The 17,368-nt window shown below is 32.5% G+C and overlaps 2 protein-coding genes across 2 annotated transcripts; both read right to left on the bottom strand.

The window, feature by feature from the left end:
* Nucleotides 1–2,953: 2,953 nt before the first annotated feature.
* Nucleotides 2,954–4,780, bottom strand: LOC146925059 (uncharacterized). The gene is made up of 2 exons (XM_085710028.1): nt 3,549–4,780; nt 2,954–3,476 (listed from the first exon to the last, which is right to left on the bottom strand). The coding sequence occupies exons 1-2, from the start codon at nt 4,488–4,490 to the stop codon at nt 3,291–3,293; spliced, it is 1,128 nt and encodes a 375-aa protein (XP_085566154.1). The 5' UTR covers nt 4,491–4,780; the 3' UTR covers nt 2,954–3,290.
* Nucleotides 4,781–7,199: 2,419 nt separating this feature from the next.
* On the bottom strand, nt 7,200–7,804 carry LOC146925058 (putative lipid-transfer protein DIR1). Its single transcript, XM_085711927.1, has 2 exons — nt 7,495–7,804; nt 7,200–7,234 (listed from the first exon to the last, which is right to left on the bottom strand). The coding sequence occupies exons 1-2, from the start codon at nt 7,802–7,804 to the stop codon at nt 7,200–7,202; spliced, it is 345 nt and encodes a 114-aa protein (XP_085568053.1).
* Nucleotides 7,805–17,368: the final 9,564 nt, after the last annotated feature.

The following is a 17,368-nucleotide window of genomic DNA, read 5'->3' as shown; positions in this document are numbered from 1 at the left end:
GAGACTCGTATAAGTTTCAACCAATAGAAAAAGGAGGTTTTCAGCGCTCTTCAATAATAAATACAATATTTAAATTGAAAAAAAAAAAATCATAAATATAAGGTATAAAAAAAATCGTGTAATTGAACCTTTTAGGTCTCATTGAACAATTTTGCACAGTTCATAAAACACAATATTAAGAAATTGTTGATTATTAAACAAACAATTCACACTGTGAGTTTAGTGTTGACAAAGTTGCAACGATCATGTAGTGATGACGAGATCTTATAACAATAACCACAGATTATAGATTTACTAGTTGCTATCACAACTACCTAAACAAGTGGTGGATAATTGGAGTTTTTGTTTTAAGTTTACTAAATTTAAGATTTGTTTTAAATATTTTTTTTTTTAAAAATTTGGTTAATAATATAATTAAGTTTATTCCAAGGTATTCGAAGTGATAACTGCAATTTGATGAGACTCATTATACTAGTTTGTTGCTGGAACTGATACATTAGCTGCAATTATAAGTTGAAGTGTCTCAAAAATATTGACAATTTCTTTTTTTATGTTTTTTATGAAAAACTATCTCAATAGCAAATTTGATTAGAAGTAATTAATATGCTAGAGATCTTTCAAAAAAAAAAATTAATATGCTAGAGATTTCGTACGAGTTAAAAAAACCTAACCGCGAATTTGACTATAAACTTGTTTTAAAATAGAAAAACAAAATCAAACTTCACACTTCAAACTCGATTTTAACAGAAGTTACTTTTGCCAAATCAAAATCAACTTTATAAAACACTCATCAATTGATTTTGAGTGAACCAGATATCATTTCTAGTCAAACTTGCTTTTGAGAATAAACTCAATTTTGATTTATAAAATCTAAACTTTTTCATTTTACTTTCTATCAATTAGATATTGAACAAACATGATAGATGACACTGAATTTTTTTAGTCCGCCTAGATACAAACGTACCATGGCTCCCATACATGCATTTTTATGAATCAGCAAAAGATTTCATTAACACACTCGGAACCTATGAAGTACTGACACGGACACTGACACACCGAAACCGCTAATAATTTGAGAAAATGACATAATCCAATGTAATCATATGTGTCGATGTCGTGTTAGGCACCGACGCGTGTCTGATACCAAGACACACCTAATCCGAGGAGCGTCCGTACTTCATAGCTCAGAACAAAAAACATACCCGGAAAAGAGGCAAGACAATACAGGGGAACCACTGCAAAAGCAAGTAAGACGCAAAAAGCCAAAAATGTAAAGCAACACCACCTATATAGTGAGGACTAGAAGTTGAACCAAGAGCAATAAACTAAAAACGTCAGCTTAACTCCAAAGCAACTGCAGCTGCAATGCGGAAGCAAACTGAATTGTGGCCACGAGAGCATTCGAGACCAAGGCGAAAAAAAATAAATAAAAACATGCACAAACCATAGGCAGCAGTGCCGCACAACATGGGCAACAAACACATGACCGCACCCTGCACTTGAAAAGAGAGCAAAGAATGCCAAAAAATGACAGCAACTCAGGAACAGAAATGGAGGAGAAACTCAGAACCAACCACGACCAAAACCAGAAAAAATTAACAGCCTACCGAAAGACAAGGGGCTAATCAACGCGACAGGCACAACAAGGGATCCTACAACCATTCATAGAACAATATGAGGGACATCTTCATTCTCTAACATTCATCTCCATGATGTGAGTTTAATTTCATCCACCACCTCATCTACCAACCCAATACCGTTGGCAGAAATTATGCCATTTCTGCAGGTGATAAGTTTAGGAACGTATACATATTAACTGCTAAACAAGATAACAATCATTCACACCCTCTCTTCTCTGACTGACCTAAACAACTGTTTTAATTCCACTATGATTTCCAGATGCTACTGAATAACTTACTTCCACTAGACCCTGCCATCTGAACCGTTTTCTTAGGCTTTCTTATGTATACCTTCCAAAAAATGCAGATTTGAATCACTCAGTCATCCCATTTCTAGTGTTGGATCATACCTCCACAATAGGAACCCAACAACGATGAGTATAAATAGAAGGACATTCTATTGTATTCTAAGTAAGATTCAATGTAAAAACTATAAATGGTTTCAGAAGAGAAAAGAACTACTGTGTAGTATGTATTCATCACTCACACCATCTATGTTCTAAGTAATCTTCACTACATAACCACTCTCATTCCACTACTCCTACTCGATCCTACTGAATAACTAACTCCCACTAGACACTTCCGTCTCAACAACTTTCTTGGGCCTTCTTGCGTATACCTATCAACCATTGAACCTCGATCATGACACAAATGGTCCACAATCTGTCTCTAGGATCATCTATCTCCCTCTCCTAATCTATTTACCAATATTTTCGGCTTCCTGAGGCACTCCCCTATCCTCGAGGCTGAAATTAGGGCTTCATCTCATGAATTCATCTTTCAAAGCTGCTAACTTCCTCAGCATGTCTGTTCTGCAACAGATTCAATATCTGTCTTATCATTTAATTATGGCTAAGGAAAAACCTCCCTAGAACCAGGATTTGTTTGAGGTTCCGAGATTCCAGTCAATGCTATGCTACTCCCATTTCCATAGGAAAATTGAATTCATCTAATAGAGGCAATAGCTTGCCTGGGCTGTGTAACATGGAATATGGGTGGACTCGAGAGAGGAAGGAACAAGCTTCAAAGGTCACAATTCAACTTCCATCAACAGAGGACAATAATATACTAGTGACAATTGTGTTTATCTTAGTTATGACAGACTCTACTTGCAAATCATGACAACTAGTTAAGGTATTTCAATATGGTCGGCTTCAATTACCAGTGTCCTCATCGTATTCTACTCTTTGACTTTAATAAAACAGGAAAATCACAGTTCCAGCCAAGCTACCTTAGCAATCTGACCAAACATTTATCTAACGCATTAAGTAGAATTCGAAAAATGCATCATAAGAAATGCATGCATAACTTCCATATACCTGGTAAGCATCTTCATTTCTTTGCAAAGAAGCAGCCAAAACAAAGTTACTAACAATTCAAGAAGACATACCAAGACCACTCTAAGTGTTTCATAACACCTTTGTTTTTACATCCAAAATAAAATTACTAACAATATATCAAAAGACCAATACCACAGTGAATGGTTCATAACACTTTTGTGTGTATTATATCCAAAATAAAGTTACTAATTACATAAAAAAAAAAACAAAATAACAAGAAGACATAAATCATTGTGTCCTAATTGCCTGCACACATGGACCAATCTTCGGGTCACTCTCTGGTTCCATCATCAATACCATCAACCTCATCACCATCTTCAATCACAAGTGGGCTGCTTGCATCTTTGCCTGGACCATCAATCATCTTGTTTTTCAAAGTTCTAAGTCTAACACTAGACCTGACTTTGGCTTTCTTGACATCCTTAACATGTAATGGTTTTGAGTTTCTTTTTTTTTCCTGTAAAATATAACTTAAACAATCAGTTAGTTGTAACAATTCACTCACACATTCAAATGCTCACATACTTACATTTGTACCATCAGACACATGAGGTGTTGCAACCGGTGCATTAGCAACATGATCAACCTGACTTGCTTCAACATCCTCCAACCTTGCATTTCTTTCATGCAATCCTCTGAACTCCGTGTTCAAAGACTCGAATAAGATCTCAACCTTACGCTTCTCATTTATAGTAGCAAAATTCTTGTTCACTATTTCCTTCAATTTACTTCGAAGCTCGTCAAGAGCATTTCTATCATTTAGCCATTTCTCATTCAAAATCTCCAACTCCAAAACTTTAGCTTCTAGCTCACAGTTCTTTCTTTTTATCACATCATTAATAGCATTCCCATCCTCCACCCTTTTTTGCTTCAACTCCAAAACTTCATTATCTAACTCACCATTCTTTTTTCTTAGTACTTCAAGTTCATTCCTATCATCCTCCACACATTTTTCTTTCAACTTCTTCACCTCACACTCCAACTCAACGTACTTCTTTCTTATCTCTCCAATAGTGACTCTATCAGCTAAAGCACTTGTCTTAGCTTCCTCAAACAGTTTCCTCAACTCAATGTTCCTCTCTCTTAGTACTACAACAGTGTCTTTATCAGCTAAATCAGTTTTCAATTTCTTCAACAAAGCTTCATAACATTCTTGTACTTTCTTCCCTTTCTGACAAAGTTCCTCTCTTTTCTGAAACTCTTTCTCAGCATGTAACCTTGCAAGTTTCTCCATTTCAACGTTGTGTTGTAAGTGTTGAATCTGTTTTCTGAGTTCAACATCTCTACTCATCAAATCAGCTTCAACTCTATCAAAAGTTTCAGTCAAGTAAGCTCTACGCAACACTTCAACAAGATCAGAGATTGTCATTTCTTCTAAGTTATGAGGTTCCATCATATCTGTTACAACTTCAGCAAGAATCACGTAGTTGGTGGAAGATGACCCATGTTCGATTTTGGGTTCAATGTTCATGATTAGGCGTAAAAATGTGAACTTTGGTAGGAAAAAAATGAGTTTACGCGAAAAATTGTAAATGGGTTGTAGCGTTTGGGTTCAATGAAGATGAAGAATGTGTTTGGTTTAAAAACAAAAGAAAAAAGTGATTATAGTCTCTTCTCTTTCAACAATTTTTTCAAAACAAGGTTGTTTGGTTTATTTGCAAAAATGTATGTGTTTCTCATGATGAGTCTCTTTTATGAGAGACAAGGGGTAGGTTAGTTTAGGTGAGATTTTCCCTTTTTACCCCCAAGAATTAACATGTAATTACCTACCATATCCATAAGGTAATTAATTATTATGCTTGATTGCAATATTGGTCTCCCATTTTTACCATTTTACATATTTTGATCTCTCTATTTTAAAATGTTGACAATTTTGGGGATGACATTGCTTAAACACTAAACTCTAGACTCTTGCTTATAATGATGAGTTTCTCTTAATGTGGATGACATTGTGCTCGCCAATTCTAGGTTAGGGAGCTTATGGGGCCTTACTTGGAATCATATTGGAAATTTCCTTCATGTTTTTCATGGTTTCTATCTCTCAGCTTGCATGGCATCCTCCATGCAAAGATCTTCACCCATTATCATGGTATTCTCTTGTCTTGTTCATGGAGCATTAAATGTCCATCACATATTTGATATAGTCAAGATGCTAGATTGCTAGCTATTAAGGAGTTGTTGTAGAGAAGCTTTTGTTTGACTGTCATTTCCTTAACTGAGTGTCTTTCAAAAAAAAAAAAAAAATTTCCTTAACTGAGTGATAATGTAAGAATACACTCAAAATACTCAATGCATTGCTTACTCATCAATATCATGTTTTACTTTCCAACCACTATATATGACACACTTCTCAAATACACAACAACAACAGCATACCATCAATATTCAAGAACATGATATTCCAAGGATCATTACTGATAGGGAGAATTAATGATTAGTTCAAAGCATTTCATAATGTGGTTTCAGAAGAACACAAATATAAAAGACAATGAACCACATATGCGGCTACTAATCATTGTCTTTTAAGATTCAAAACATAGAGCTATATGTGGTTTCAGAAGAACAAAAATATAAAAGAACTATGTACTAATAATTTCCCAAAGAAATTATAATGATTAGTTCAAGGCATTTCAATGTTGTCTGGTTCAACCACCAGCAGCCTCACCACTTCAAACGAATTACGTGATCTGATAGAAAGTGAAATATAAAGAGAAAATGAAGAGTTGAATGAGTGTAAAGAAATTACGCATATACAAATATAAGGGTTGGTCTATATTTATTTATAATTAAATTATGCACCCCGACGATTGTACTTGTGCCCATATAAACACTCTTAACTATCCAAAATATGAGAAATACATACAAACCCAAATTAAAAAAAAATTGGTCACACTCACAAATGTTTTTTTAAAGAGAAAATGATTTAATGATGTTGGATGATATGACTAACTTATTTATTTTTTAATTTCTTTCATTGTTCCAAATAATTTTATTTGCAGTTGTGTTAATATAAAACTAGCTCCCAAAATACCCTTCATTCTAATAACTTAACATCGGCAATGCACATGCACACTCAACATTAGCAACAACCTCGGGTTTTGAAGAGGTGGCAGCGGCCTCCATCGAGCTTTGTTAGATGCAACATCGACACGTCGTTCTCTGAGCCTCAAAACAAAGTGGCATATGTGTTCGCGATGAGTTTGGGATGTTCATGTGAGCAAAAAGGTGGTGGGTTCGGCCAATAATGGAGATTAATGTGGGCGACGTTGTGGGATTTTTGGCTTCTATCAAATGGATGAAAGATTCGGGGTTTAAACAAATTATATCTACTCTTTACTCTAAAATGTAGTAGACTCTTTCAACTGAGCAGTGTGCATGATCAATATGAGTTAGGTTTTATTTTATCTAACGGAAATGCTAAAGCCTGCGAATTTCCATATAGCGAAGATTTCCTGATACATGTGGCATTGTTTCATTGCACAGTTATTTGTTGATTTTCCATGTTTTACGCCATCCTCCCATGTATTCCGCCCAACTGTGAATTGTGATTGTTGATTGTTTATTCTTGATGCATGCTCTCACTCTAGATGTATAGCATTGCTCTTTATCTAAATGTCAAAGCATTTTATCGCTTTTTTAATAACTTTTATATTGAGTTCTCTTAAAAGAGAAGCTAATATGGTTGTTCACAATCCGGCAAAAGTGACAATATATAACGCGTGTTCTCAACCTTATAATGAAAGACTGGATTGTCCCCTTTAAAAAAAAAAAAATTCTTTGCAATTGATGCACCCTGTTGGGTCTGTTATTTATACTGTTGTAGATGTCAATGAGGTAAATATTAATAACTAAGGAGTCGGGAAATTGGTTAAATTTAACATAATGTTAAATACTGTTTTTCTTTTTTAATGGTTTGAAAGATAAGTTTTGATATTCTTACTCTTCCACTCATAATATTGTAAAAAATGGTTGTATTCCCTCGAACCGAGTTCAATTGATCCATAACTTGAGTATTATTATCAAATCTATTTCATAGCACAGAGATCACATCATTGAACTCATAAAAATAAAAATACATATCAAAGGGAGAGAGAACATAAATCAGTAATTAAGAAGACATGCTTTTTCTTTTATTTTATTCATGTATATTAGTTGCATGCGCCCAGCCCAATTTTTTGCATCAAGCCTTTGGAGAAGCAGGAGGAGGATTATAACCTGAAAGAGTCACATTTATACTAAACATGATTAGCACTGTACGTAGAAATTAATATATATCGTAAAACTAATAAATTAATCTTTCTTTTGGATTAAAAATCATACAGTTTATAATATTATTCGGTGATAATAGAAAATGAATTTGCCCCGTGAGTACAAATCATAAAAATGTTATTTAGATATTAAAATTTCAGTCGCAACATACTAATTAGTGTGTGTATAATTTTCTCGGTTAAGATCTTTAAAAAGAATTAACTTACTTCCACATTTGCCTGTAGGTATATCTTGCAATTCGCAATTTCGAGCTACATTCAAAGCTTTGTCTATGCTGATATTTTGCATAAGACGAGGAGTCACATATTGGCAGTAACATGAGACATCAACACCATTCAATGCATTACAACATAAATCTGATGGTGGCAACGTTGGCCCATCCTTTAAGACAAACGGTTTGCAATGGTATACAATGCCATTCAAGTCACCACCACATTCAAATTGAGCAGAAATTCCTACCACTAAGATGCTTACGGTAAGAACTAATGTTGCAAAGTGTAAGCATCTGGTTGCCATGATGATCAAAATCTTACTCTTTTCTCAAATTCAAAATCAACTTAGTTTGGTCGACGAACTTATATTAATTATAGCACTAGAGAACATTTATATAGAAGAATGATGGTGTGAAAAAGTGTATAATTTTTTTATAAAGATTGTTTTTTTTTACCACAATAAATATCATTTATAACTTGCCAAAAGAAAATTATAATAAGGAATGTTATAACTAATATTAATTGCAGTAGTAGACAACAATTTATATAAAAGAATGATGAAAAGGTGTATAATTTTTTATAAAGAGTATTTTTTGACCAGGATATTTATAATTTATAATTGACTTGCCAAAATAATATATTTCATTAATAGAATTAATTAACACAATAATTTATTTAAATATTTAATTATTTTTTATAATATTTTTAATTTGTTTACCAAAATATTGATAATTTATAACTTGCCAAAAAATTATTTATAAATAAGGAATTTTTTTTTAGTAATTATAATAAGGAATTTTTTTGACAAAATAATAAAGGAATGTTATAACTAATATTAATTGCAGCACTAGAGAACAATTTATTTAGAAGAATGATGAAAATGTGTATAACTTTTTTATAATGATTGATTTATTTTTAGACCAAATATATATAATTTATTTATTTTTTAGTAAAGAATATGATAATTTATAACTTGCGAAAAAAATATTTTTTTTTTTGGTGGTCGGGGTTTGAACCTATACATTGCATATATGCATTGTCTCTACCAAATGAGCTAACCTCACGAGGACAAAAAAAATATTTTAGTATAGAATTAATAAATGGTAGAATAATTTATTTAAATACTTAATTAATTTGATCTTATCCCCTGAATATATAACTTTGATCCTTCCCTTTCAAAAAAAGTTACTTTGATCCTACCGTATAAATAACTTAATTAATTTGATCTTATCCCCTGAATATATAACTTTGATCCTTCCCTTTCAAAAAAAGTTACTTTGATCCTACCGTATAAATATTCAATTTAATGCTTAGTCTAAAGTATAATTATTTTATGGTAGAATTAATGTCTAAATGAATCCTTATTTATTAATTTTGTTACGTCTGCAGCAACTTAACCTAATTTTTTCCCTCCAATTTGTTGTATTAGGTTAGCAGTAATTTAACCTAACAAATTTCATCTAAAAAAATGCATCGCACCAATTTCATTCATATCCTCTTGCTTTTTTTTGTCAATATTTTGTACACTTATTTGACACTAAAAAATGCATCGCACAATTTCATGTCTATCCTCTTGCCTTCTTTTTTTGTCAATATTTTGTACACTTATTTGATACTAAAAAAATGCATCGCACAATTTCATGCCTTTTTTTTTTTACAATATTTTGTACACTTATTTAATACTAAAAAAATTCATCGCACCAATTTCATTCCTTTTTTTTTTATAATATTTGGTACACTTATTTAATACTAAAAAAATGCATTTTGTAGACTTATTTGATACTTAAAAAATGCATCGCACAATTTCATGCATTTTTTTTGACAATATTTTGTACTCATATTTAATACTAAAAAAATACATCGCACCAATTTCATTCCTTTTTTTTTGACAATATTTTGTACAATTATTTAATACTAAAAAAATGATCGCACCAATTTCATTCCTATCATGTTGCCTTTTTTTGACAATATTTTGTACACTTATCCTTATTTATTAATTTTATTAGGTCTGCAGCAACTTAACCTAATAATTTCACTCTAAAATGCTGCATGAGGTTAGCAGCAATTTAACCTAAATTTAAATCATTCTAAATCAAATATGCTTATATATGTGTCTGTGAAACGACCTTATTTAATATGTCTAACCCGGGCAAAGCCGGGTCTCTAACCTAGTTCTAACATATTTTGGGAGGTTTTGTGGCCTTGGCTTTGGTCTTTGGAGTGCGCTACTACTCCTTAAAGCTTCAAGTTCGATTTTTCATGGTGTCAATTTCGATGTGTTGGTTTAACTTCTTAAAAAAACATATTTCATACAAAATTTAACATAATTTGTTCCAATTAGGTTCATTTTTTTTGTTTTTAAAAAAAATATAATTATGTTTTTTTAGAGTAAATTACACTCCCCTCCCCTCAAAGATGCTTGAATTACACTCCCATCCCTCCTTATGTTAAAATATACGCTTCCCTCCCCTCTTATTCAAAACATATTAGAAAATATTGCACTCCCCTCCCTTGAGAGAAGCTTGAATTACATTCCCCTCCCCTCTTATGTTAAAATCTACCCTTTACTCCCTCAATAATTTTTTTTTTATTTTTAATAATCTAGCAGAAAAAAATCTAACACACTTCATAGAAAAATAGTATTGCGGGTCCATTTTAACATATAATCAAAATTTGAATGCATATATATTTTTCGCTATTTTTTATTCAAGATTTCATTAACATGTAGTTTTAAACCTTATTATAAAATATTAAACAACCCAAAATAAAATTAAAGTAATTGAAAAATTACTAAAGTCGATTAAGTATGATTATTTAAAAGTGAATTTTATAGTTCAAATTATAAAATTAATAACAAACTATTTAAATTTAATTATCATTGACATTTAAATCATAAAGAAACAAATTTATTTATTTTAAATAGTCATTCAAAATTAGTATATATTATAAAAAATATTTATTTATGTTAAAATAGATTAAAGTGTAGTGCATATTTAATTATTAAGGGTGGGAGTTGTAATTCAAGCATCTAATAGGGGAGAGGAATATAAATTTTACTTTTCAAGGGAGGGGAATGTATATTTTAACATAAGAGGGGAGGGGAGTGTAATTCAAACTTCTCTTAGGAGAGGGGAGTGTAATTTACTCTCTTTTTTATTATACTTGTTTTAACCCAAAATCACCCATCTAAATTGTTTTTCTTTCTCTTTTAGTTAAATAACTAATTGCCATATATGTTTTATTTTTCTCTTTTAGTTAAATAACCAATTGCCATATATTTTCAATCTTCTTTATTTTGATTTGTGAATTCGCTGTCTGAACACAACTCTGTTTGTTTTGATTTTCCGTCTTAATGATAAATTTTTCGGCACAAGTTGTGCTAGATGAGATTACAAAGAGTTACAACAAGTCATAAAAAATTGAAGGAACAAAAAAAAAAAGCACAAGCAAATCAGATAAAATACAAACAATAAACATTGTTGAGGATGAAGACGTCAATAGTGATAATCAAAATCAAAAGTAACATATTTTGATTTCAACCACCAATAAGATTGCAACTTAATCTTCATATAAAGTTTGCAAGTTTTCCTTTTTATGCTGGAAAATACGATCATTGTGTTAATTCCAAATTATCCATACCATAGAAAGTCAAACAATATTCAATGAAAGCTCATCCCTTTTAGAAAATCCACCTAAAGCACCAAAATGTAGATAGTGTTCATGAAGAAAACGGTGTGATATTGATTCATAGCCCCATCAATTTGCCGCCAAAGACCATAACCTGTCAAAAAAAAATCACAATTGACAAATAATTGGTCCATATCTTCATTAATTCCACACCCTCTAATGAGAGGAAGGTAAAATGGGAAAAAAAAAATTCTTGTGGTTCATAATATTTGAATACAAGTAAAAGCTTTCCACCACATACAATACCTTCTCTCCCTATCAATTCAAACCCCTTAGTCACGATGTAGTTGTTTGGCGGTGGTATGAGCATTGGTTCTCACGAAGTCACCGCCTCTTGACCGTCGACGTTGATATTCCATCGGTGCCGCCACAGTTCTGGTACTTTTCTTGTTTTGTAGATCAATTGCAAATCTGTGAGGGTTGACCCTTCATAGATCGGTGTTTGATACGATGGGGGTTACAAGATTTGGTCACCTTCGTCGTTGATGTTGGTTGTCATTCCTTCTTTTTTGCCGTCCAAGCTTCTGCGCGTTTTGCCAACCTCCCCCCGTCGTCGGTCTTTTGGTCGGTGACATATTTAAGGTCTGCAAAGGGTCATGTCGCGGTGTTGGATCCAAATTTTGGATGGTTGGTGCTCTCTCTGGTCTTAGCTCCAGATATCCTCCTCCGCGCCGAAAGAAGGGATAGTAAGGTTCTAAAAATGCGACCCCTTTGTTTGGGTCTGCGTTGGCTAATTTGAACACCGTGTTCAATGGTGTGTGGATTCTGCAACTCAGTTTTGATCTGCCCCAATAGATTGTTGTTGGTTCGAATGATGGGTTTATTTTGGCTCGAAAGGGCGGTTAAGTCTACTGTGTTTTGCAGGGGTTGATGGTACGTGAACCCCTATTTGGTGGTTGGTTCATTCACTATTCAAAAAAGATGTGTATGAATTTATTCAGGCGCGTCTCTGTTTCGTTAAAATGTTTGCGGCTTTTACACGTTGTTTCTTTTGCAATCTGGTTTCGTGCCCCGCGTTGGGTCTGCTTGATTATGCTGATGTGTATATGTTTGTATGACATTAGTGTTTCTTTATACCACTTTGGTTATATTCGTTGTAATACCCTCTTATGAGATGGCTTTGTGGTTGTTGGGTTAGGTTTACGCCCCATCAGCTTTTTGTATTGTCTCTTTGTTTTATGTATTTTTCCTTGCTTAAAAAAATATTCCACACCCTTAAATGCAAAGACATATGTTGTTATTAATAACTCCCCTATTAAGCAAGTTGTATTTAGTCAGTACGCGGCTAAGAAACATTCGTCAAGGAAACATAGAAAGTTTAAGTGAAACTGCTTTTAACCAAACATTATAATTGTGTTCAGATATAACATTAATATATCTAGAAGTCAAGTAGTCGTTCACACTACTCACCGAGTACCGTTTGGTCATATATAACTTTCAAACCCACCTATCCGCCACAATCTCCTGCAAAACAATATTATTTACAAGCTCACTAAGCTCCCTCATTTACTCTTCCTCCTAGGAAAACAGTCACATCCGCCACTTTTACGCATCACAATTCACCTACAAACCCAAAGAATTTGAATCAGGCACCACATTCGTCAAACAAATAGTATCTTATTTAATCCACAAACATTTCCTACATTCCTCCCCCATCCCTCCCCCCCAAATTTTTTTTCCAATAAAAATAGATTTAAGGGAAGAAATTATACATAAGGGAGCCTTGAAGAAGGAACGAAAATAGACAATATAGAGGACAAAACAACCTTCATAAGTACCAAGTGACCCTCTAAAGAAATGTTACGACTCTTCCAATCCGACAACCTACTCTCAATTTGATCAAGCAAAGGAAACCTAAAGCTCAGTTTTCGCGAATCACCCCCTATAGGCAGCACCAAATATAAAAAGGGAAGGTGATCAGTCTTACAATTCATAACCAACTAAGCCTCATTCAACCAAGAATCAGCTACATTTATCCCAACTAACATACTTTCTTAAATTTTACCTTCAACCCAGATATTACTTCAAACAAAATTAGAACAACCTTCAAAGCTCTAACATCAGCATAAATATCTAATAAACTACGTTTAATTTTTCATTACATCCACTAACATAACTCTATTTTATGTTAACATATTTTTTCAATAAATTTAATTTTTGAATTAACAATTTTATTTATTTTGAAATTTAATGTTTATTTTACATAAATATCTAAACATGCTACTTGTATTACATTGATATTTATTTGTTATAACATCCTGATATAATTTTGTAGACTATTATACATGATTTTAGTATGTGACACTCGATAAATATAATAACGAAGTCGAATTACAGGGGGTGTGTGTGTGTGGAGGGAGGGAGGGAGGGAGAGAGAATTGTCGGGATGTTCATAAAACATACTCCATCCATCTCATTAGACATGGCAGCAAAACTTGCACTCGAAGGTATCTGCTTAAATCGACCCCTATTTGACGGGTTTCCCTTCTTTAACTGAGTTTGGGTTTTTCTCGATTTCAAAACATGGATATGGGACGGGTAACGAGGATATAAGTACCCATCCTGAACTCATATCCAAACCCGTCCCCGAATGTTTGATAATTGTCATTGATATTTAAAGGAGTGACAAAATCATTCGGTCAAGGAAATGTTAAAAATGAACATATTGATGGATAATCCATTACAACATTGTTTAAAAACTTGTATTTTTATTTAAAAAAATGATTCACTACGGGTTTGGAGATGAGGCGGAGAGATACCTGAATCCGTCGGAGATAGGGATGAGATTCAATTTGTCATCCTTGTTGGGTATATGTAGGGTAACATGTAAGTATATAAGAATCGGGGACGGACAGAGAATGTATAACTTGTCCCCACCCCGCCCATTGTCATGCCTACGTCTCATATTAAGTGTTCCGTTTGAGTTTTACACGATTATTAAGGAAATGATTAATGTTGATTTAAATGATAAAAAATGTATCATTTACTAAAATAAAAAATTAGGAAAAAGGACACATAATTTAAGATGGAGGGGTAATTCATACATTTTTTTTTAAATGTTCAAACACTATACATTAAAAGTCTCATTTTTTTTAAACTTGACATTAACTTCAGCCCTTCATTGAAACTTAATGCAATTCATTTATCCTAGGGTTCAAGGTAAAGTATCATTCTAGTTTAAAACATGTAGTATATAGGAGTACTATTTAAATTTCTCATGAAATACCTCAAGTAGGCCACATTGTCCCCCCAGTATGCTAAATAGTAGTATTTTCTCTAATATAAAGCTTCAAGTACGCATACTTATTTAACAACATAATCAACTTCTATAATCTCATTTCCAACTATCAGTATGTTAGTATATGATTTTTTTTAATGGTAAGTATGTTAATTGTTATGTTATTTTTTTTTCTTTTTACAAAGACTTGAATCTTCAACCTCCAACTTTTTAATCCTTAGCTCAAACCAGTTAAACCACGCAACCTCTCATTATGCTAACACATGACTAACTTAACATTTTAATTTACTACTAAATACAATTAACTTTTGGTAACAACTTAAAATTGTTTGTCTTCAAAAAGATTCTTATGCGAGTGACAGGGAAGAGAAAAATATTGTGGGTTGACGACTCTTAAAACTCACCACACTAGACGGTTATTCTTCTCATCAGTTAAAAAGATCATTAAGTTTTGATATACAGTATGTTGCATGCGCTCAGCCTAAGTTTTTGCATCAAGTCTTCGGAGAAGCAGGAGGAGGATTATAACCTTAAAGAATCACATTTATACTAGACGGTATTAGTATTGTACACAAAAATTAGTGTGTGTATATATTAATCTATTTTTAGATTAATGTTACAACAACAACTACACATTTTGCTACTATGTGGTGTCAACTAAGTTAATTGTATTTAGTAGTAAATTAAGATGTTAAATTAGTCGTATTAGCAGTGGCGGAGCTAGGAAAAAAAGTTCGGATGAGCCACTAAAATTAACCGTTGAAAAATTGTTTAAAGTCTCGCAAAATAGACCTATAATTGAATTATTTAATTTTTTCGGGTGGGCAACACCACTTTGCGGGAATTTGGATAAACCGAAATCTAAAATCGACATAAAATTATATAAAATCTCGCAAAATAGATATATAATTGAATTATTTAAATTTTTCGGGTGGGCCACGACACTACTTTGTGGGAATTTGGATCAACCGAAACCTAAAACCGATACAAAATTGTATAAAATCTCGCAAAATAGACCTATAATCGTTGACTTTTTAATTTTTCCGGGTGGGCCGTGGTCCACCCCAGCCCATGAAGGGCTCCGCCATTGCGTATTAGCATACTGAAAGGTTGTGTGATTTAACTGGTTTGAACTAAGGATTAAAAGGTTGGAGGTTGAAGATTCATGTCTTTATAAAAAGAAAAAATAAACTAATATAACAATTAACATACTTATCATTAAAAAAATATATATAAAAAAAAAAAACTACATGTGATAGTGTTCTATCATAAACATGTCTTTCTCAAAATCATTGATCTCTAGATATTCTTTATAGTTTCTCTAATGGTTTTTCAAGGTCTTTCTCTACGTCTAGTTATTTGACCCCTTCTATCTCATTTACTCTTCGTACTACAATATCCACATGTCTTCTCTTTATATATGTGCTACGACAATTCTCTCTTTAATATTGTCATTTCTAATTCTATTATGTCTAGTCTTATCACACATTCAACGCAACATCCTCATCTCTAATGCTTTTAATTTATTTGTGTTGGTTCTTTAGTGTTCAACACATTATCACATACTCCCTCAAAAAAAAAAAAAACACTTTATCACATACAACATCAATGATCTTACCGCTATCCGATAAAATTTTCTCTTCCGGTTGTGATATTATACAGTGATAATAGAAAATTAATTTACCCCGTAAGTACAACTCATTGGTAAAAGACGACAACAACATTGGAAATTATGTGGTGGGGTTCAAATTTACGCACTGCCATGAAAATATTATTTAAAGATACAAATTTTGGTGATAAAAATCGGTCGCTAAACATTTTAGCGACCTAATTACTGACCAAATGTTTTTCGTTGATAAAATACTATTGCTAATAGTAGTGACCGATTTAGTGACTAGTTTTTAATGACCAATTTGATAACCCATTAATTAGTTAGTTTGTGTGTGATTTTCGCTGCTAAGCTTTTTAAGAAAATTAACTTACTTCCACACTTGTCCGTATCTTGCAATTCACAATTTTGAGCTACATTTAAAGTTTTGTCTATGTTGATATTATGCTGAAGAGGAGGAGTCACATATTAAAAGTAACATGAGACATCAACACTTTTCAATGTTGTACAACATTTATATGATGGTGGCAATGTTGGCCCAGGACAAAAGATCTACAATGGTATACAATGCCATTCAAGTTACCACCACATTCAAATTGAGCGAAATTCATAACATTAACCGTTTGATGGTTAGGATAGGAGAGAGGCAGGATATGATATAAAGCTGGATAGAGATAGGATATGATAAAGACATGATAAACATTAATCTTATCATGTGTTTGATGCGCACATGATAACAAACAAGATATCATTGTAATTAAATGAAAAAATTGCTCTCATAATTAATTAAATATTGTAAAAATGGCATGTTATTAATTATAATAGAAAATACATGCTATCATTATTTTAAAAATGACAATATTTTAAAAATGGAAGAATATCAAGGTAATAAATAAGGAATGATCTTCTAATCCCATCAAGATAATTTTTAACCCAGCTTATACCCAGGATAGAAATTACAAAGGAAAGTCAGGATATGATAGGAAAATGGTCTATTTTATCTTATCCCTTTGGTGCATCAAACATGAGATTTAAGCAGGATATGATTAATGTATCATATCCTGTCTCCATATCCTGACCATCAAACGAACGATGCTTGCGGTGAGAAGTAAGGTTGCAAAGCCTATGCATCTACTTGTCATGGTGATAAAAATCAACTTAGTTTGGACGGCAATAAGGGATGTTAACTTAACTTATAAAAATTGCATCACTAGGGAACAACTTATATAGAAGAATAATGACATGATTACATTAAAAAGTGTCAAACTTTTTTATAAAGATTATTTAAAATTTATATTTTTTTTTTACCAGAATAAAGATATAATGATAAATGC

Source organism: Medicago sativa, chromosome 5 (genome assembly GCF_051527215.1).
Source record: "Medicago sativa cultivar Bolivia chromosome 5, Bolivia_mono, whole genome shotgun sequence".
Lineage (NCBI taxonomy): Eukaryota > Viridiplantae > Streptophyta > Magnoliopsida > Fabales > Fabaceae > Medicago > Medicago sativa.
This window is presented reverse-complemented; position numbering and strand designations above follow the sequence as displayed.